The 23166-nt window shown below is 36.1% G+C and overlaps 1 protein-coding gene across 3 annotated transcripts; it reads left to right on the top strand.

Moving 5' to 3' along the window:
- The first annotated feature begins 585 nt into the window (after positions 1 to 585).
- Positions 586 to 12218, top strand: LOC105035018 (uncharacterized). 3 transcript variants are annotated; one of them, XM_029261801.2, is made up of 4 exons: positions 586 to 1135; positions 7226 to 7308; positions 7455 to 7612; positions 11787 to 12218. In XM_029261801.2, exons 2-4 carry the CDS (start codon positions 7234 to 7236, stop codon positions 11881 to 11883), a joined length of 330 nt encoding a protein of 109 aa, XP_029117634.1. In that variant the 5' UTR covers positions 586 to 1135; positions 7226 to 7233; the 3' UTR covers positions 11884 to 12218. The 3 variants fall into 3 exon arrangements, with proteins under 3 accessions (XP_029117634.1, XP_010908709.1, XP_073117145.1); XM_010910407.3 differs by having other exon boundaries at positions 592 to 1135; positions 7216 to 7308; XM_073261044.1 differs by lacking the exon at positions 586 to 1135 and adding an exon at positions 5643 to 5764 and having other exon boundaries at positions 7216 to 7308.
- Positions 12219 to 23166: the final 10948 nt, after the last annotated feature.

The following is a 23166-nucleotide window of genomic DNA, read 5'->3' as shown; positions in this document are numbered from 1 at the left end:
ATTAGAGAATGATGATAATGTTACGTATATATTGGAATTATATTTAGAGTGGAATGTATCTATTATTGTGATTTATGTGGGGATTGGGATGCTGCCGCTGAATATGATAAAAGACCCTACAGCTATCCAAGAGGATGAGGGGGAGGGGGAGGGGGGATTGGGATGCTACCATCGGTGAAAGTTATATTACTTTTTCAGAGAAAAGGGCCAGGAGAGAAGATAGGATTAAGGTAAGGATTTGAATATTTTGGTCCTTAGACTCTTTTAAGTGCATATGATATTTCAATCTATTTTAAAACAATTCAACAAATCTACGTCAGCCGCATAACTCCTAATAATTTGCTACACAGGCACCAACTGCAAACTACGCCTCAAATTGAGAGATTGGGAGGATATTGTAACAAATTAAAAAATATAAGATGGATATTATAATAATTAGAGATGTGAGAAATATTTACAAATCGAAATAAAATATGGGATATTATTTATTTTTTTATCAAAATAAATTCAGATCTATTAGGTCAGTTAGATCAAGCAAGACCCATTGCCAATCCCATACTTTCAATCTGTGGTAGTGCTTGATTTGTTTTTCCAGGGCCGGACTTTGGTTTTGGGGCAGCCGGCGGGAGTCAACTCTTCGACATCATGGTCCTGAGGGCCGAGTTGAGGGTGGCTTGGGCTGATATTAGATATGTGCTCAGCTTGCCTGTGGTGCAGAGCTTGGCATCATTGAGATTGATTCCACCATGGTGGTGGAGTGGGTTCGGGGCTATCTGAAAATGCCCATTTCATCCATCGCCGTGCAACATCTGGAGGATTCCTATGGACCGCGTCACTTTCGATGTTAGGCATCCTTTTTAAGAAGCGAACACGGCAATCAATTTGTGTTTTCTGAGTTGTTGGATGTATCCAAACTAGTTTGTTGGAAGTCCGTTTTATCAAAAACAGAAGAGGAAACAAACTTGTGCCAGGTTGGGTTGAAGTCTCGTAAGTAAGCGGGTGGGGTGCAGGATCATTTTCCCAAATCGCCTCATCTCGCCTCCATCGTGCGAAACCCTCCGCCCTATTTCTTCGCTCTTCTTTTGGTGGTTCGCGGTCACCGGAGGCCCCCCGTGGACTGCGAGAACGAGCACAGGTACTTATTCTTCCTAATTCATTCTTCGTCTTTTCCGCGCCTTCCCCCTCCCCTTCACGTCTCAACCTCCCCGTCCTTCGGCTCCCCTTCCTCTGCTCCCCTTCTGCCTGCTTCATCTCCCTCCTTCGACTCCCTCTATGAGTTTTCTATCAATATTTTGCTGCCTGCTGATTTTGTTCTTGTTTAATTTGCTGCTGTTGCTACTATATCCGGTTAAGTTGCTGGGATGGCTTTCACTAGAAAATCTTAAATTAGAAAGTGCTACCCATACCTCTAATCAAGTTTGTGCTTCAGATTAAGCACCACTTGTGAACTTTAGGTAGTGGTCTTGACTAATGCAACCTTTTACAGATTCACCTTTATTGCCATTGGATACAACCCCCAGATTCAATGATACGTATTCGACTATTGGATCGGACCTGAGTCTGGAATTTGCCTGCCATTGGATACAACCCCCAGATTCAATGATACGTATTCGACTATTGGATCGGACCTGAGTCTGGAATTTGCCAATCAGACGCAAATTTTCATCTTGACTTGCTTGCACAGCCATGTATAGAGGACAAAGTTCTATACAAAGGATGATATAGAGATGTACTCCACCTTTATTGCAGCTTTCCTCTGTTATCAATTTTTTGCCTCGAAGTAAAAAAAAAAAAAAAAGAAAAAAAAAGAAGTCATTTTCCTGTTATGCTATAGGCTAGCATTGATAATGACATTAGCCTTGTATCACCAACTGTTCATTATTTTGTTGAGAGAAGTGGCTGATTCCTTTGGAAGTGTTGAATTCAGTGCCCATATTGTGTTCTTAAAAAGACGTTGCTAGGTTGTTGCTAAGAGATTGTTGGTAGGTTTTGAACGGCTTATTTCTGGTGTGATTGTTCCAGATCTAAAGATTCTTAAGGCAAAAAGGTTTCAATTGCTGATCTTGTTTTCAAGTCATCCTTGCACTAGCTAATTTAATTGAGGGTATACCTGCTACTCATAGTTGTGTGAAATGAAAGCCCTTTCAGTGCAGCTTTCATGTCCTTCCAGCTTTCAATCATGGTGTAATTAATTTGATAATATTTAATTTCTGTCAAAACAAACCATCCCCTTTTCCTCAATGAAGAAGAGTTCTCTCTCATTTATCATCTGAGGTCAATGGAAGAAAGGCTATTTGCTGAGTTGAGGAAGATCTCACATTATGATCTACAAGGAAATTTGCAACTTCAAACTTCTATCAATGATTTACATGTGCTACTTGTTACTCCAATTGAACCCAAAAATGCATTGCTATAAGGGAAGTGTGGATGACTTTTTGAGAAATTGGGTTGAGTACTTGAAAAGGATTGAAAACTTATAAGGATGAGTGCACCTTTAGATGTCACTTTGCACCTTTTTCATGGATTTTGAGGGCACTAGCAACAAGAATATCTAAGGTGGCTTTCTTAAAAGCCATGGTAGACTCTAATGTTGCAATATAAGTTTTCTCGTATGCCAAGCCCTCTCGATGATTTTATCTGGTGCTCTCACCTCAAATTTTGAATCAAGTTCAATTTTGAAAACTTTGTTTTCCTAGCAAAAAAAAAGGAAAAAACTTGTTTGAAAAGAAAGAAATCAAAGGAAGATGGAGGAGAAAGGAGGGAAGTATAACAAGAGTGAGAAAGATGTTTAGCTTTGATACCAAGTATCAGCTTATTGCAAGATCACCTAGGAATGATTTTGTGATGAACAAAAGGACTTAAAAGTGCTCAACTTGGAGTTCTAGGTTAATTTAGTTGTTGACATCCAAAATTTGAGAATAGCACAGTAGTGTAGTACAACTAGGATTCGGGTTTGATTGATGAGGGAGGATGGTCGGAATGAGATTATAAAAGACTTAATAACTTAATTTGGGGGTTTGTAGCTATCTTAACAAATCCAGTAATTCAAAGTCGAAGCTAATAAATGAATGAAATCAAATAACTTTGCTTAAAACAAATAATTGTGCTAAATAAAGAGAAAGAGAGAGGATTTATAATTGCATAAATAAATAAAAGAGTAAACACAACAATATTACAAATCACCAAAGATACATAAAATCAACAAATAAAAAGGAATATGACATTAAAAAGGTAATATAGGTTTCTTTCATACTAGTGTAGAGGGTTAGCATTAGCGCAATGGTAAGGCTGCTCCATTGGAACCGAGAGGTCATGGGTTCAAGACACAAAAACAAGTTCTGCATACATAGGGGTAAGGTTGCATACATCTAATCCTCCCTGCACCTTGCAATGGTAGTAGCCTCATGCACCGGGTCATCCTTTTTTCAAAGTAGAGTAACAATAATAACAAATAACTAAAGAAAAGCATTGAGAAGAGAAATGTTAGAAGGAAAAGGAATAGAGTTGAGTAGAAAAAGAAGAAAAGGGACGAGGTTCAGCCAGCCTTGTAAATTTGTAGAGATGCCTCCCTTCCTTTGATAAGCCTATCCAATGGCAAAGTCTAAAAACTGCTAAAAATTGGGACCACTACCTTATCAAATCCACCCAAAGTTAGACTATGCATGTCGAAGTATCTGATTTTAACTAGGGCTTAAAAAAAGGAAAAGGTGTCAATTAAACCTTGTCGCTGTTAATGGTATTGTAGTGTGAGGAGTACTCATAAACATTATTCTTTCTTTATTCCAAAGTTATCCTTAGCACAAAAGATGGACATTATGGACTTAGAAACATGATAATATATGAACCATCTTCACAAATGTGACTGCTTGCTGGGTTTGGGCTCAAAACACCCTCCAATCATCCTCGTTGAGCAATGGGAAGCCTCCATTACATAAAAAACAAATTTGAGATGCCTTTTGTGCTGGTTCTTTGCAATGTTTCTGCTCCTTGCTCCATATCAATATTTGATCAATATGACATCAATTCTATTGACCAAATTGAATGAAGATTACATTTTTAATCCACACTCCAATTTGATAATTTTGAAGTTATCGTGCCTAGAGAGGGAGGTGCTAGTGGTCACCTTGATCGAAGTATGGTTGATGTGGATTAAAGGAGGGAAAAAAGGGTGAAAGAATCAACTCAATGGAGCATTTAGATCATCTTTCTAAGAACTGGAAAACTCTGATTCTTTAATCTGGACAAGCAAGGTGTTTAATACCAAACCATCAAAGGATTGCTAGTAGGAGGCCAATGGAAGAATATGAGTGAAGAATTGTTCAAATATTATTGTGTTTTGAGTTTTAGTACTTTAGTCTTTTGAAAAGGTAAATTTTTAGGAAAAATCATATGATAGTTTATAATTTCAGCGAAAAGTCATTGGTTATTTTCTCAATAGCTACAAATCCTTATGTAGGGGGAAAGTATCAGGTTGAACCTTGAAAGTGAGGTCAAGAATTATAAATTTAGGGTGTGTTTGGTTACATTTTTTGATTTTTGAAAAGTACTTTTTATGTTTTTTGACTTTTGCTATTGAGTAAAAGTAAAAAAACAAAAAGTATGTTTGGGAACTACATTGCTATAAAGCAAAAAGTAACGTTTGGGGATGGCAGGTGAAGAGCTCGACGGGGGAGAAGGGTTCGAGAAGGGAGGGAGAAGGGGGTGGAGAGGTGAAGAGCTCGACGAGGGAGAAGAATTCGGATTCTTTACTTTTTGATCTGGCGTTTTAGATGCGGGGAAGCAAAAAAAGCAGAAAAGCAAGTTTTAGAAAGTAAAAAGTTTTTGCTTTGCATATAAAGCAATTATTTTGATTTTTTTGATTTTTGATTTTTGATTTTTGCTTTTTGCTTTTCTTGGCATTACCAAACATTTCTTTTTGATTTTTGTTTTTTAAAAATCAAAAAGCAAAACAAATACTTTTTAAATGGCTAACCAAACGCATTCTTAGTAGTATACGCTTATATACTGAATAAATAAGTAAAAGCCCGATTGAAATTTAGACCTTTGAAAATATGTTTTCTGCACTTTAATATATGTATTTAAGCACAAAAAAAATTGATTGGCATAAAATCTTGGAAATTAAAATTTCTACTACTCTTGCTTAGATCCAACTTGCATGCTTGCTCTACTATATCAATCAAGCAACTTTTATGCACCTTGTGCCATCAGCACTTCCTGATGAAGAATATTTAAAGGAAGTGGGTGGCATTTGGTAAGAAATGCTTCATGTGCAACTATCTTTGGATCAGTCCTCTCCTTTTAATTAATTGACCTTTTGTTTAAAGATCTTATCTTTGCCTTTTTTCTTTCAATTATCATGATAAAAATCAAGGCCTCTATCATGGGAGAAGAAAGAAAAGCCATCCAATTTTCTTTTGGCATAGCTACTTTAACATAGTGCTAAGACATCATTTAATAAATGGTAATTATTATCTTGAAAATGGCATGGTCACCAAGAAGCTTAAAATTCAAAAAGGAAACGATTAGTGAATTATCGAACAAAAATAAAATGCATGAAGCTAATAAAGCTAGAAGCAAACCTTCTTTTCTTTTTCTTCTTTTCCTTTTTCCTTTTATTTTCTCAATTTTTTCAAGAAATGCAGTTGGAATGCTACAGTTTGGGTACAAACTTGGGACCTAACCCTAGCAGGATGGGGTTGCCAACCATGGTTTGCTATGCTAACTCATATCACTCGGTGCCACCATACAATACTGTACGAACAAGGTACTGATAACTGTCGAGATTTGATATTGCACTGGGACTAAACTAGCCTATATATTGTGCAGAATAGAGTGGTTGTACCTGCTTTCATGTTGTACTAATTCATACCACTTGATTTTGGGCAATACCATGGCTTGGCATGAGAAAAGAATCCTCCAACCTTGTGTCAGTATGGGGATGTCCTGTACCATAATGGGTGTGCAGCACTGTACTAGGCATACCATACTATATCAATAATGCACCAGTAAGTACCCAATACCAATACAGTGAATCTTGGTGGCAATCCCCTTGTCTAGAAAAGGAACTTTTGGTACTTCTTGTCAAACAACACCATCCCTAGTTAGCATTGTTCAAGTGAGACAACCTGTATTCAAAGTTATTTGGTTTGACTAGTCGGAAGCATAGTCTTGATCACAGACTAAATAGACTGGGGTGTGAGGAAGAGAAGAAGGATCCACTTCATTGTAAAGTTAGGTGTAATTGATATGATTAGGAGAGCCAACCAATGGAGGTCCTTTTGGGGGATGCACAAAAATTTTGTTTGGGTTTTGGTTCTGTATATTATGCAAAAATGATATGCTTAGAAGAGGAAAACAATGCAGATTTCTAGGAGGAAAATACTGTTTAGGTTTCAATCATGGGATATTACAACTAAAAAGACGGCACAGGCCACCTCATCTAGTTCTAGATGTGTGGGTGGGTATTCCATGTAATTGAATTTTCTTCTATTTGCATGATATCTTTTCACCATCCATACAATCTATTTGTGTGTGGGCATGCATTGATGAATATATACATGATCTGTTGTTCTATCATTTATTGGCTCAGTTGTTTTGGAACTACCATAACTATCAAAGGTGTGCCAGAAAACAGGAAAAGTGGGTCCAAGTCAAGTACCTTGCTGTCTTTAGGGAAAAAAGGGTGAAAATGGTTGTCTAGAATGTATCTCCTTCATAACATTAGGGCTTAGAGCTTGGGTGGATCCATACTAGTTTAAGATCTTTCTTGCCTAGGGTTTAGTCGGATGAAAATCCGATGCGGAAAATGGATCTTCTGTTGCTAAACTGGACAGCCTGAAAGATGGATTGGCAATCAAGTGTTGATAATATGAAAGGATAAGATATAGCAAGCATGCCATCTGCTTTAAGCACTATAGAAAATCACAAAACATGTGTATCCCTAGGCTAGGGCATAACATGTTGACAATCTGCCACTGCAGCTTTTGTTTATGCATGATATTCGTTTGTTTATATTGAATGATTAAATAAGGTAATTTATTCATGTGAATACACTGATGACAATATTTTCCTAATTTTCCATGAATGAACACCAAGTGGTGCATAATTATGATTCCCCCACCCTTTTTGTTTAAATTAGGTCTGTAATACATTCTTATTTGATTCTTTAAAAGAGAGTGCAATTTCAATGTATATGATGTTGGATTGTTTTTCTAGTTTATTGTAGAACTAGAAATGGAAAGGCCCAGCTCAAATGATATATCGTCTGCAAAAGCCGTGATGCTGGGAGCTTTAGCATCTGGTGTTAATGTGTGTAAAATTTCTATCAGCCATATCTACTTAATACTTTCATTCAACCATTAACAGTGACTTTAATTCTACATGCACACACACACATGTACAAGGAACTGTTAGACTGTAAAGATATCTGATCTTCTTTCTCTGTTGATTTTCAGGGTCCCACATGGCTTGTACTCAAAATTATATTTTTGCTGCTCGGAGTCTGTCTTACTGCCATGCTTTCCCTAGCATTTTCAGCAAGTGACTTCATTATTGCTGGCCATGTTCTTTTGCTTGTCATCATAGGTGCAATGCTTTTCATACTCCTGAATGGGTAATTATCACTCCCTTTTATATGTGAACTAGAATGTGGTGTGTCCAATGCACATGTTACCTTTTTGTTAAAAAAATAAAAAATATATAAATAAATAGTTAGTGTTAAAGAAGGGCTGGAATCTTTGATCTTATGGTTAACATTCACTTGGAGAATGGAGAAACATGTAGACAAAATGTGGGATAGGGAGAGGTGGGGTGAGGAAATGTGGGGGATGGAAAAAGTGGGATAGGGAAACATGTAAGTAAGACATGTCTTATGCATGGGTGCTTTAGGTGAGTTGGCAGCATGGTAGAATAGATAGACGAATTGGTGTCTAAAACCTGCCTTATATTTTAAATTCTTTTGGATTATCAACCAAGATGATTTTGAGAATGTTACATATATTCATATTGTATGCTGAGTTTTTCAAAAATTTGGGATGTTCTACCATACTTAATAGTTATAAAAAATAATGCAATATAGCAACATTGCTTTTGAGCCATATCATTTCAGTTTGCATTTGTGATGCTTCATTAAAGAGAAAAATTTGACTAGGAGATTGTTGATAATATTTAAAATGATAACATAATTAAAACACTTCTTAACATCATAGTTCAGAAAAATGAAAGAAAATTCCTAAGTGCGTAAGCAAAACTGGAGCCTAAAACCTGCCTTATATTTAAGTTATTTTGTGTTATAAACCAAAATGATGGAGCATTGCTATATATATCCACATGGACATTTTTTTTTTTTAAAAAGGGGATATTCTACAAAAGTTGTGAGAAATGAACAGCATAGTATACTGGTAAATATCATTTCAGTTTGTAATTTACGATGCTTCGTTGAAAAGAATTTTGACTAGGAGAGTGATGGTGGTGTTTAAAATGATAAAACAATTAAAACACTTTTCTTAACCTCATATTTCGAGAAAATAAGAGGAATCATAAATGATTAAGCGAAATGTTTAAAACCTGCCTTATATTTGAAATTCTTTGTCTGTTTTCTACCAATATGGTTTTGAGCAATGCTTCATATATGTAGAGGGACACTGGGTTTTTTAAAACATTTGGGATGTTTGGATATTCTGCTGTACCTAAACGTTGTGGTAAACTAAAAGCGCAGCATAGCAATAGACCTTTTGAGCAGTATCATTTCAGTTTGCATTTTGATGCTTTGTTGAAGAGAAAATTTTGACTAGGAGAATTGTGGTGATGTATAAAATGATAGAACAACTAGAAAAACTTCTTTACCTCATATTTCAAGAATAAAAGATCCTAACCATAAAGAAGGAGGGAGCTAAGATTAATAACTAGAGGAACTTAACTAGTAGGTTGAACTGATTGGTAGTTTATAAGCACACACACAAATACATACATATGTACATACGCATGTACATATGTATCTACCTACATATGTATCTACATATCTATCTACCTACCTAATGGTCGGACCTTGAAAATTCAAATCAGAATTGATCAGTGTTGACTTGGATGATGGGGTCCTACATTCCTGTTGGACTTCTAATCAAAATTGGTCAGTGTTGACTTGGATGACGGTGTCCCACATTGATGATCCGAGTCATTGAATGTAATCCACCACATCTAACCTACTTGCACACAAAAAATTATGAGATTAGAGATCCCTAGCCTATATATCGAGTGGTCAAAAAATATTTATTATTTCTTGTTATTTAAATTGTCCAATTTTTGACCACTAAATATATGTCTAGAGGTCTCCAAATTACATGATCTTTAATGTGTAAGCAATTTACTACCTACCCAAGGATCGGACTTCAAATCAGAATTGGTCAATCTCGACTTGGATGATGGAGTCCCACATTGATGATTCAAGCCATTGGATGTGATCAACTACATCTAAACTACTTACAAAAAAATTATGTGATTGGATTTCAAATCAGAATTGGCTAGTCTTGACTTGGATAATTGGGTCTCCCATTGATGAGCCATTGGATGTGATCAACTACATCTAAACTACTTACACACAAAAATTATGTGATTGGAGATCTCTAGCCTATACATCGAGTGGTCTTAAAGCATGTATTATTTCTTGTTATTTGAATTATCCAATTTTTGAGCACTAGATGTATGTCTAGGGATTCCAATTTACATGATTTTTAGTGTGTAAGCAATTTAGAGGTGGTAGATCGCATCCAACCAAGCATCGTTGTGGGACCCCCATCATCCAATTAGGATATGACTAGATCTGAGTTGAAATCTGATTGACTGGATTCTAGTGCATCTATATATGTACACGTATATGTAGGTATATAAGTGTGTGTTTGTGTGTGTGTGTGTGTGTGTATTTATTTATTTATATAAGTGTATTTTTGAAAGCAGGACAGTAGTAGGAGCCTGCATGAGAACACTCTCTATTTTTGTTTGTTCCAGAGAGTTCTATGAAGGTCATTGCATGAAAAAGATAATCGGGTTGAGGTGGCATGTTATTCCACTTGTGCTTTTACCTGGTTGTTTACCTCTTCCCTTTTGGTGTTCTTCAGTAGTCACAACAATGCATTTTATAGTAAAACCATTCACCTGCTTAATTATGTTTTGTGAGATTTTTCATTTATATTCGAATGGTGCTCAATCTTCCTTCTTGCTCACCCTTAAAGAAGGCGCCATTAGTTTTTGCTTTTTTCATTGGTTGAAACTAAGGCTGCAGTCGGGTTAACAGACTCCCTTTCCAATGGGGAAATTGTTATCTTTAAACCAAATGGTATCTTACATAGACATAAATGATAATAGGAAAAAGAATCAGAAGATGAATTAATAATCATTATAATTGGCACCTTATCTGAATAGATGCTTAAAAAATTATTTAGGTTTGCATCTATCATACAGTGGTGGCTAAGGCAAGCGTAGAAGATATATTAACTCGGTTCTTTGTATTCTAAATACCAGAATACAAAAGTTACAGTTAAATTGTGATAATTTGTAAGATAATATTACACATAGATGCCTGCAATTTGGGATATTTATAATGGTCTATCTTTTGTATGCCTTCTTATGTTGTGTGTTTTGAAGGCATTGTGCATATTATTATTTTTATGTAGTCAGTTAAGATTTACCATATCATCCTCAATCTACTTGAATTAACCTTGTCTAACTCAAGGTTGCAGAATTTTCATGACCAGACAGTGCGTATACAAAAAAGTGCTTGAGGCTATGATTAAATATTTTGTCTGTGTCATGCGGAATGATCAGAGAAAACATAGTGTGCTGTTCATGACTTCAGGTTTCTGAAGCTTTTAGATTCATACACATGTATCTCTCCCTTAAAATTGACAAATTTTCAATTTAAATTGAGTAATTTTGCATTTAATAATTCTAACTCAGCTGTGCAGAATCCTTTGCACTTTAGCAACCATATAGAAGCATCTCTCTCTCTCTCTCTCTCTCTCTCGCTCTATTCCTTTTTCTTTTTCCTGTGTCCTGACAAATCAACCAATAATCTGCTTTTGGTGACAACACTCTGGCAGCCTGTATTTACTAAGATCTATATGTTAGATGCATGTGACTTCACTTTCCTGTCACGAAGTGCTATAATTTTTGTTTACTTTGCTTGGTAATTGACATGGAGCTAGTCTGTGCTAAGATGTCTGCAAAGTAATGGTGATCGTTGTATCCTTAAATGGATGGTCCATCAACTAATCTTTTGCTAAAGAAAGGCTTTAGGTACATTGTAGATCAACGACCTGTTGTTAAATTATGGAATTTACAAGATATAGAACGATCGTGGTAAATGGTGTTGGATGTCCCATATTTGGTCTTTTCTGAAAGCTTAGTGTTGGAATTTCCTATGTGTTGGTTGAAGAGATATGTCAATCATTAGCTTTTACTTGAACCTCCTTGTGCTCACTCCATCTTGGATTATAGAATTACAATTTGTACTCTTCACTCTGTTCAGTAATGCTGTTACATCCTTTGCCTTTCCACCTGAAGCCAGGTTTTCTGCTTGATATTTATGCAAACCTTCATCTGCTGGAAGAATCTAATTCATGTAACTGGCGTGCACTTGTTTAATTGGAGACTAGAACCTTTTCTTTCCTTTGCTAGTGAATCACATGGATGTTTTTGCTTTCGAAATCTGAATTCTGAATTAGCTAAACTTGTGCAATAAGTGAAAACTTTACAATGTTTCCTTATCTTTAATGATCTTTCTTTTTTGACAGCTTTCTTGCACAGACTGGTCTGGTAGCAGTTGAAGAACAGATGAAGGAGATGGGTATTCTAAATAATGAAGGGATCGAGAAAGGCAAAAGAAACTAACAGAGTAGGGCATCCTTATCGAAAGGAAGACATCATTACATTTTTTGAGACTTATTAGATAAATGGATAGCTACAATTGATGAATACTGTCCAAGAGAGCCCAAGCACATTTAAGGACAGAATGTTTACATTATTGTGAAGCTAAACAAATTCAAAGACCCTTACTTTAATCACCCTTGGCTACCTTCTCCTTCGGCTTGCTCTTTTTGGTCTTCATGAAGCAGAAGCACGAGCAACATGGGCACTGAAACAAGAACTTCATTGCTTGGTTGCAACTTCTCTAATGTAGCAATCACAGATATATATTCCAATGGAGTAGCCTCTTTCTTTCCCTACCCTGCTTTTTAAAACTGCATATAGGGATTCCTTTCCTGTTACTTTAATAAAAAGGATGCCCATGGTCCACCTCTAGGGACGTATTGCCATAATTAAAAGCCGTCTGGTCTTTTATTCTTCACCTTGTGGGTCTTGTTGGCCACTTGGAGAAGTATACTACTTGTTGCTATTATTATTATACTTTAAAAAAAAATAATAATAAAAGTAGGATTTCTTGATGGCAAGCAAGCAAAGAAGTAAGAAATTTGATGCACCTTTTATGTATCTTAATACGTTAGTGAACGGCTATCAGTTCCTCCATACGGAAGGTATTGGACCGCCACTTTTTTCTCCTCGAATACAGAACTAAATGCGGCTTTATCATTAAATATGGCATGTTTGAAAGGGTTCAGGTTGTATCTTTTGTGTAAAGAATGATTGATTTTCTTTAACGACATGAACCGTTGGATCATGTTCTGTGCAGATATTAAAGTACTCCAAATCAGTACCTCATAGATTCTTAAATGAATGTTGCATGATCAAACGGTGGAAGATGAATTTTTCTTTGGTGCGAAAGATACAAACCGTCCTGGTTGGGAAAAACGTGACTAACGTTGCAATATGAGATAGAACAGATTAGCAAACTGATTAGATTTTCATTTTGAGGCTGACATTAACCACAATGGTTCTTTTAAGTAACTGAAGTCACTGATTTCCCATGGAAGCTAACCAAGGTGGGAAATGGATTCCTTTGGGACAATGGTTACTACCACCATGACCATGGTCTAGACACCAAGATTGACTTTTTATCAAATGCTATGGACTGGTGTTGGTGGGGCAATTATTCTAATCTGACTTTTGTTTCTTCCTACTGATAGCATGGATGGATTACAGCAAGGTGAGGCTAGGATGGGGAAAAAATAAAGACCGGAGGGGGAAAACAAGACTAGAATATGATACGGGGCTTGTGGATGGGTCAAGGTGGGCCTTCTTGTGTTGGAGCGACCATGCGACAATCTATTGATGTCAAACATAAACCTCGCAAAGAACATGACAACCAAGGATTCATGACCATCCTAGATACGGATAAAGGTGTGCAATCAATGCACATGGGTGGCATGTAATGAGAAGCCATTCGGTGGCAGCCAAGATTCCTTCATCCCCCTACTTCTAGGGCTATCAGTGGGTATGTATTATTGCATTCCATAGAGTTCCATGTATAGGGTTTGGATTCTTTGTGGTGCAATTTTGCATCGCAAACAATTGTACAACTATCGATAGCTGCCATATCAACTGATATAGAGATAGATAGCTATCAAACAGCTTCTGTGGATCATACTGTATTGTTTGCCATGCACAGCTTTTGGATGTTTGATAGCCATCCGTCTCCATGATCAAATGATATGGGGGCTGTCAAGAGATGCACAGCCTAGCTCTCTAGGAGTGCACATCATGTACGGTAGAGGATCCCGACTCCCATGTATTTATACATGAATCTGCTTCCCGTATGTTTGTCATAAACATTTTGGCAGAGGAGAAAACAAATGTGGGATACAAAGGAAGTCAATCTAGAAAGGTAGAAGAGTGTTCTTTTACCACCAGAATTAATGTTGTTAGTCTTGCTAAAAATCCTTGTCAAAAGGGAACTTTTTGATCCCAAGGTGCACTGTAGTGCGTCACCCACCCTTTTCCCAGACGTTACAGGCTTACAGTCTACATTGTACATTCTGCGCTATCTTTCTACCAGTAGACTTTTTAATTATAGGCCCACTCCAGCAAAACATAAAAAAGGAAAAAAAAAAAAAACTAGGCTCATTTTTCATTCCCTTGTAGCCCCTATCTATGATTCAAAATTATATTTTACCAATTAAACAAAGCTCCTGTTTTGACTTTTTAACATTTTATTCTTCCATCTTATGTTTCAACTGCAAAAAGATTGAGAATTTCAACGAAATCTAAAAGCAAGCTACTAGAAATCAGACTGCGCTATCTTTTTAAAACATCTTTGAGACACACGTCAAGATGTTCTCTTTTTTCTGCCTACATTTCATAAGAGAAATGTGAGGCTGCCTTGAACTTTGCTCCTGGCATGCGTCTTATATAAATTGCATATTTGTATTTCAAAAATTCAGATTTATATATAAGGGAGCGGCAATTTTCATGATTAGGATTAAATTTCTTTATCTGGGCCCCAAAATGGATTGGTCAATTTGAAAATTTTTCTTTTGGATAAGTTTTTAACGAAGCGTAGCTTCCAATCCGAGAAAAATTCGACAGAGCAACAGTTGGCAGAGTTGACACAAAAATCGAGATGTATATCTTAAAGGGTTTTAGCTTTTTCTAGATTATTTTTATTAAATATATCTATTTTACGTAAAAAATATCGATTAAAATTAAAAGAGAAATCTCACCTAATTTGTATAAGGGCAAATCTCGTAATTATAAATAGATGATATGTATCCTGTTTTTAATCAATAACAAAATCATAAAGAAAAAAAAGGGACTGGAGTCCTACTTTGAGAGACTCCAGTTGAACAGGTTGAAAGAAGTCTTTATTTTTTCTGATCGAATCAGGTTGTGTTACCCCTTAGAATCATTAATCTGAAGTCAACTAGAATCTGGAATGAGGCTATTAACGATGAGTGCTACAATTTATCTGAAAATAATACATCTTGATCCAAAGATTTCGGACAAAATTAAGTTCAAGTTAAAGTGTATAGCCAACTAGTTATCATGACTCATGTTTGCAATATTAAGGGCCTATTCTTTGATAGGTAAATATCATGAGAATATTAGTCAACTTTTTCATTGATCAATTTATCCATATTCTCATACTTTTTAAGATGGATAATTTAGTTTTCTATGGGTAGCATTTATCCTTGAAATAAAAAAAAAATTTACCCACCTAAGAGTGGCCAAATCACTTTTCCATTAGCTACTAAAGTAGATATTTAATTTTATCTCCAAGATGTTCCATCTTCATTTTCAAAGCACTCAGCATTTAATGTCCAATAACTCAGTTGTCTACTTTCTTCAAACTTGAAAAATATGAAGGATATTATGAGAAATATGGATAAATTTTAGCAACTTATCCAAATATATAATAATATAAAAGAACATGGGTAATAGATTTCGAAGCCATATTTCATGCGTAAAAAAATATGGATAAATTATTTTTCTGTCTAAATATTGCTTGAAAAATATTTATGTAGGTAAACATAGATTCCCAAATAAACTTTTTACCTACAAAAAAAATGGGCCCTAAAGATTTAACATGTGCGCCTCCAACTTGAAATGCATAATTAATGCCAAAAAATTTAATAAGATAGCGAAACTGGCAAAAAAAACTTATTAAAAAGGATAGTTGAATATATTCGTGTAAATAATTGAATAAGAGATGTTCCAATTTGTGCTATTGAACATCCCAAGTCCAAATGTCTAGCTTCAAAAAAGAGTTTCAAATGCTAATGACCCATTTAGCAGAATGGGGTAAGGAATTGAATTTGCAATATCATTCAGATATAGTGCTGCATGGAGGTAGACATGAACGCATATCCAAGTGTTTGATTCAGCAAGAGTAGAAAGAGATTTAAATATAAATAGAAAAATAATGATTAATAAACAAAATTTATTAAATTTTAGTATAGGAAATTAAAATGGTGAAAGTGTTCTATCCTCTATATGGTTGGTATCATAGGTCTTCTGTTGTTACTTTAAACACTAATTATTTGTAAACAAATGAATTATATTATCATGCATTTAATAATCTTGGTTTCAATTTACATCCTTTCTATTAATCCTATCACTGAATATAAAATTTTATATGTATTATTACATCATGGCTGAGAAGGTTCATAAGAATATGAAGCATTAAATTTCTTAAAAAAAGAAATATTTTCTTAGACATAAGTGTCTTTTGAAAGAAGTGCTTTCAGACAAACAAGGTAAGAGCACCTGTTTCCATGGTATTTTCTGAACTTCTTTTCAATGTGTACTCTCTCCTCCCTTGCTAGCCTCACTGCATCCACCTTATCCCTGATGGATTCATCCAATTACCACATCGGATTCTTGACGAGAAGAGTCCTACTCTTTATGATGATATAAGGGCTAAAATCTGCTTGTCTAATGTGTATCTGATGTGTTTCTACCTGTCCTTTTGGCTTGGTCTCAGGAGTGCAGGTATACAATGTTCAAGTATGATAAATTTGAGCACTACTCACCATTCAATGTCTACCCCGATGGAAAGGTTACATAAATTCACCATCAAAACAACAGCACCCAATGTCTTCAAAATTGAATTACAAGCCTCTTGTGGTACCCAAAATACGTGCTGAAATCAGCACCCATACAGCAGCAGTGACTTCTCCAAATCTAAGAAACAGTCTACCAATTAGGTTCTTAACAGACAAATTCCAAGTTGCAGATAAGTGGGTCACCATCATGAAGGGTCAAACTGTTCTTGGATGCGAGTGGGATTTTGAGAGAAAAAGATGTTATAACACGGTTGCAGGGGTAGGGTCTCTTCTTTGCTTGGAAGATTTGAAATATGAAGTTCATAACTCCACCTCTTTTCTTTTCCACTACATCTCATCTTTCATTAAGAAAAGCGCTATCAATCCACCTAATAGGCGTATCAATATACATTTCTTTACAATACCACTCATGTGATAAAAGATGCATTGTGTGTTTGTTACTTTTGTAACCTCCTTTTCATTGTAGAATTCTCATCAAAAATAAGAAATTTTTTTTCAAAGAAGAGAGAGAAGAATTTGCAACAAAGTGTCCAAGGAAAAAACATGACTGGTGTGGGTGGATGGGTGAGTGCATGTTCCTTTTCTTTTTCCCTTTTTTTTTTCGTTGCGGGGAAGGAAGGTTGGGTTGGCGGAGCTGGCAAGCCAAAGCGAGAAGGGTTATCATTGGACAGTCCAGAGGGATGGAGGGCGCAGAAGCATGCCACACCACCCCTCAAGGATGAAGTGCTCCATCACAAGTGTTAATGATGGAACATCTTTGATGCAAGTTAAAGGAATTCTACCAATGCTTGAAAGTGACTGAAAGCAATCATAATATCTCAAACTGAAGACCAAGCAGTTAGCATGCTCCATGGAAGAGATGTGGCGATCTATGTCTCTGCTCATGGCAACATCCATCCATGCATCCAGGCCCCCATGCAATGGCTGCATGGATGTAGCAGGGACCCAATCATTGTAATGTGGGAAAGAGGAGAGAGGATCTGTGAAATCACTGGCCAAGCAAGAGACCAATTAAGATCCTCTCAAGCCAACATGAGACAAACCCTGAAGGAGGAAAGCAGCGGGGAGGTGATTTAAACAAACAGAAGCATGGAGTGCAGTCAAGATCGTTTACATGTCCTTGTAGATGACTTCCTCGGCCATGCGTGCCGACCGCAAAAGCTTCATATTACAAAGCAGAGATGTCTTTTTACAACATCTAAAAATCCACATGGAAGAACAAAAAAAAGTGTTTTATGTTAGAAACAAAATAAGGAGTTTGGGTCACAACCGAAATAGAAATCGGAATGAGAATCACAATGGATTGAAATCGAAATTAAAATGGCCAAATCTTCTGAAGCATTTAGTTCATGATAGGAATTAGAATTAGAATCGAGAGATAGAAATTTGAATCCTTAAGAAAGAATAGGAATTGAGTTTTAAGTAGATCGGGCCATTCTTATTCTGTCCTGGAATGAAAATGAGAATAGATGACTACCATTTCAACCGTCACGAACCTAACAAATACCTTATTCCAATCTTGGTTCCAGATACCAACTCTCCTCAACCAAACACTCTCTAAGAGTTTTGTGGTAATAGAGTGCTTCTCAGCAAAATAGAAGTCCAGCGTGATAGTAGCAGATCAAAAAGTCACTTTTAGTTAATTCTATATCCGCTTCCTTGATGTTGTTGTTCTTGTTTACAAAATTAGCAAATTTAAACAAATTGGGGTTTTTTTTTTTTGCAAAATTGCACGAACATAAGTAGGCCAACCCTGCCTTACGAGAAGCCAGATTTAATCAAAAACCGACCCAGATATGCAGTTTGAACTAATGAGTCGGATGCATGCATAGAGAAAAACTAATGAGCTAGGATCCTCTCTGGTTTGGATACGAAAGGGAGGGGTTCAGTCTTCCAACATCGTTGTTTATGTACTTCATGACAGCACGACTGGATGGACTCTACACATTACATGGGGCAGCATGAGCAAGCAAGCTGCATCCACAAAATAAAACAGAATCACCAACCAAAAGCCTAACTATACTCGGCTCAAAAACTGCAATGGATCCACAAAACTTTAAAAATGGAGAAACATCTGCTAGGACGGGATTAAATCCTGCTTTTGGAAAGGCCCTTGGTTGGACCTGTCTCCTCTTTGTTACAAAATTCTCTACCATCTCTCCAAATGTGCTGACAATAACATTAATGCCAGGAATGCATTGAGATATATATTCCAACAGGTCACAACTCTTCAACCTTGATTTATCTAATCATCCTAGTTCTTTCAATGATTCCTGCTCACTTCTAAACACCATTCAGTTAAGTAAGCAACAAGATATTTGCACATCACGATGGTCACCTGGCCATACTTCTACATTTTGATCCTATTATAAATTTCTCAACACCGCTTGAAGGTAGTGTTATTGCACTAAGCTTCTATGGAGAGTTCCTTTGCAAACTAACATTACGATCTTCGGCTGGCTTGCTTAAAAGAGGATGAACATTACGACAATGTGGCCCACTTGGTGCCTCGGATTGAATCTATTACCTGTCTACTCATCATTGGAGGAAAGTTTAGCTTTATTTCCTAAAGAAGATCAACATTATAGTATATTTACCAAAAGATATTAAAATTCCTTGGGCCAACAGGATGATTTCTAATATTTCATGCCACCTTCAATTTGGATGGGATTTTCTTTTACGGACTTGAATTTGTTGCCTCTGCAAAGAGGAAAAATAGTCTTCAACTTTGCAGCCACCTCATGCATGCCGGTAGCAGACCTTACAATAAGGCTGTTCCTAGATTGTCTAGATGTCTCAGCATGAAGACTGCATCCTGGATCCAGCTATTCAGGATTCTAATTTAAACCCTCTTTAATTGTAATTATTTTTGCTGTCTTTTATTCTCACTTTCTCCTAGGTTCTTTCTTCTACTTTGTAGTTCTTGATTTCATACTCTTTAATGAAATCTGGGTGGACAGCCAATCCTCCCTTTATATATATATATATATATATATATATATAGAGAGAGAGAGAGAGAGAGAGGGCTCGGATTGGCTAGATCCCGGTCCAAATCTAGTCAGGTCCCTAGCCGTTGGATCAGTGCAGATCTCGATGCAATGCTAAAAAGCTAACGGAGGGGGTTTGGAGCCGTTTGGCTGAGGTAGCATGTTACAAAAAACAAGGCATTGGATGGGATGTGACGGAAGGCCATGTACGTGCCCCCTTCCATCCTTTCAAAGCCCACATCTTCTCTCTCCCATCTCGTCTCCTCTCTCTCTCTTTCAAAATTCATTTCATCTCTCTCTGATCAGCTTCTTCTCCTCTCCCTCTCTCTCCCTTCTAAAATCCATTTTATCTCTCTTCCATCACCTTCTTCTCCTTTCTCTTCCTTTCAAAATCCTAGCCGACTACTACACCCTCCCCCAAATCTTTCTTCTTCTCTCTCTCCCATCACCTTCTTTTTCCCTCTCTCCCTTTCAAAAACCTACCTTTTCTTTTTTCCAACTGCCAACCCCCACCTACCATCAACTTCTTCTCTTCTCTTCCCCAACCCCCAGCTCCCACCTGCTGCCCCCACCCAACGCTGGCTTCCTCCCTCTTCTCCAACCACCACCCCCACCTGCCGTCGGCTCCTTCTCCTCTCTTTCCCACCCGCTGCCCGCTCCTCTTTTCTCCAACCCAAACTCCCACCCATCACTCCCACCCACTAGTGGCTTCTTCTCTCTTCCCCAAGCACCGCCCCCACCCACCACAACTCCTTCTCCTCGCTTTTCCAATAGCCACTCCCACCCCCACCTGCCGTTAGAGTTCCACCTCTTCTATTTCATGTAAGTATCTCTTTTAAACTTTTTTTCTAGGTCAACTATTTGGTTGATTTTATACTTAATCCAAGTGACAGTTTGAAGCATTTTTTTTATAAAAACATTGACATAATGTGATTGGATGCAATTTGATTCTTGAAATTTTGAACATACCCTATATTAATATATAAAAGGAAAAACATGCTTGTAAAAACTACATTATGGTTATAGGGTAGTAATATGACCTGAATACTTGCATGTACACCATTGAGAGAGTTTTGCATACATGTTTATTATCCACTTGATAGCCAAGGAATTACTGCAAGCAGAACTGTTGTTTTATCCAGATGCTTGTTACAGTGGTGCACATATAAAATGTAGTAGCAATATTAGTTGTTACTAGGATGAAACAAAATGGACCATGATTTTCCAAATATTTCCATTATGAAAGGATGATTTTTGTTGCACTGGATTCATTTTGTTGTTATTTATACCTTACCAATTGTTTATGAGTTGCAGCTTTGTACTGCATTATAATTCAAGTCCGTCCAATATCACAAGAAAACAATGGTTATACTATCCAAAAATTATAGTACAGTACAGTAATTTGAAATGCATGTAATAAACAAATAAAAAAAAAAGAATTTGGAGTGGTGTTGGATTAATTTGTAGAAAATGAGATCAAAGAGAAATATATCATATATAACTTGAAATTCATATTGTTGATTAAAGTAAAAAAAATCAGAGGATTTTCATATTATATCATAGGTATTATCATGATATCATATAAGAGTCAATCTCTTTTGGCATTATCATATTATAGGAGGATGATGTAATGTTTAACCTATGAATTTTTTCTCACCACCGGTGATATTTGGTTGACAACCCTACCATACGTTCCTAGTACAAGACCTTGCCAAATAATTTAAAAATATATTATAAATTTTAATATTTTTTTTGTTTGTAAGAATATGCCAGTGAAATTCATAGTCAAATGAGATTCTTAGAAATTCTTAAAATGCACCTTTTTAGCTGCATTACTTATAAATATACACATGCATGCATATATGTAGCAATGATAGTACCTTATTTAGATGTAAATTTTGCTCTGTAAATCTATGTGAAGATGGAACACTATCATCATAGACTATTATTAGGAACTATAGTAATTGTAAAGGGAAGTATACTCTCTCGCGTAGTAAGATGCTTAATTCATTAATATATTATTTATATTTTTTTGTAGTAAGATGCAGATAACTTATAACTGATCTCTATTATTTTTTGTAGATGGCTCATACGAAGTCCTCCAAGAGATGAAAAAGACTCTAGAGTTTTGAGGAAGCAAAAGAGAGTTCTCTTTTGATTGATCAATTGTCAATGCTATTTGATGATATATATGGATGTCAGTAGGGGTATCCGAGAGATGTTGGCGGATGCCTACAGGATGTTGATATGGCAAATGCCCTTCCACTATATGCTTGACATCCCAGTCATCACATAGGAGCAGGTAGTTTAGACCAAGTCCTCTATTACCAGGATGAGAGCAGGAGGGGTTTTCCTTTAGGAGGATAGACACTGATCTTCTGTGTTGAGGACATCATCCTCATTTTGGGTCTACTCCTGAATGGGATAGCCACTGATATAATATTTAGGACCACGCATTTTGTAGAGAGGATGGTCAGGAAGGATACATTGGAAGATATGATCAAGGTATTATTGTTTGATTCATCTTTCAGTGCCATCCAATCCACAGTGCAATTGCTTATTGCATACCTTCTAGGTATAATTTTATTTTTTTTTGTCGAATCTTAGCATTGCACCATAGATCTTCTCCACTATCGATCCTATAGGAGAGACTGGCTGCTATACATGGGCCAGAGTAGTCCATGAGCACCTAATGTAATTCATTTTGAGGGCTACTGAAAAGGTAAAGAGAAGGAAGAGAGGTGCAAAGGAGAGCTCCAGTTATATTAACGGTTGCATTACAATTTTGATGGTAAGAAAGATATTAACTTATTTTTTTATCTACTAATTTCATGAAGATTATTATTTTGCATTTGTATACGTAATTGTTGATTATGTTGCCTAATAACTAATTACTTTTTTTTAGGTTTGGCTTTTTGATAGAACAGGTATAGTCAAACCATCTATTTATAGCCTAAAAGAGGTTACTTTGGAGATGTTGTGATAAGTATGAACAGAAGGCCATCTTAGAAATTCTTGACTATACTTGTTCTATCAAAATTTCTTATGTGATAAGTATCAAATTAATACTTTGACTCCTATAAGAAAGTCCAGAAAGAAGTCAGTCCACCATAGGAAAGATATTGTGATAAGTAGAGTTGTAATTTAGTAGAACATTCATACTATATTTACATTCGACGTACTCATGTAATATACAGAGATTTTTTGAGACCAGCCATGACTTTCCTAGCTTGTAGCTTTTAGATGATAGGAAACATAGGCATGTCTTAGATTTTTTAGAGAAAAAAATCGATTGATATATAGTTCTTGTTTATAAAATTTTGATATCTTTTGAATTGATTCTTTCTAGTTTTGATACTAATTTCACCGTATATTCATTGATTTGGAGTGATAGCATCAGCGTCATCAACTAGCTGCCATTCATGATATCCTATGTGAAAATTTAGTTAATAACAATGTAAATATTATGTACTAAGTTGAATAAAATAAAAATATATGCAAGTTAATTCATATTTTTTTCAATAGACTATGCAGGTCATAAATATGTTTTGATCCCTCCTACAGCAGTGTGCATTGATTGATTCATAAGTGCATTTGGAGTTTAGCTTTATGTTGTGACCTTTTTTTTACCATAATTATTTTGCATTCTTCATGCAATATCATGTTTTGGTCTAGCTCTATGTACTCTAATGTATGTTTCATTTTTCTCCTTTTAGAGCATATTGCTA

Source organism: Elaeis guineensis, chromosome 7, assembly GCF_000442705.2.
Source record: "Elaeis guineensis isolate ETL-2024a chromosome 7, EG11, whole genome shotgun sequence".
Taxonomy (NCBI): domain Eukaryota; kingdom Viridiplantae; phylum Streptophyta; class Magnoliopsida; order Arecales; family Arecaceae; genus Elaeis; species Elaeis guineensis.
This window is presented reverse-complemented; position numbering and strand designations above follow the sequence as displayed.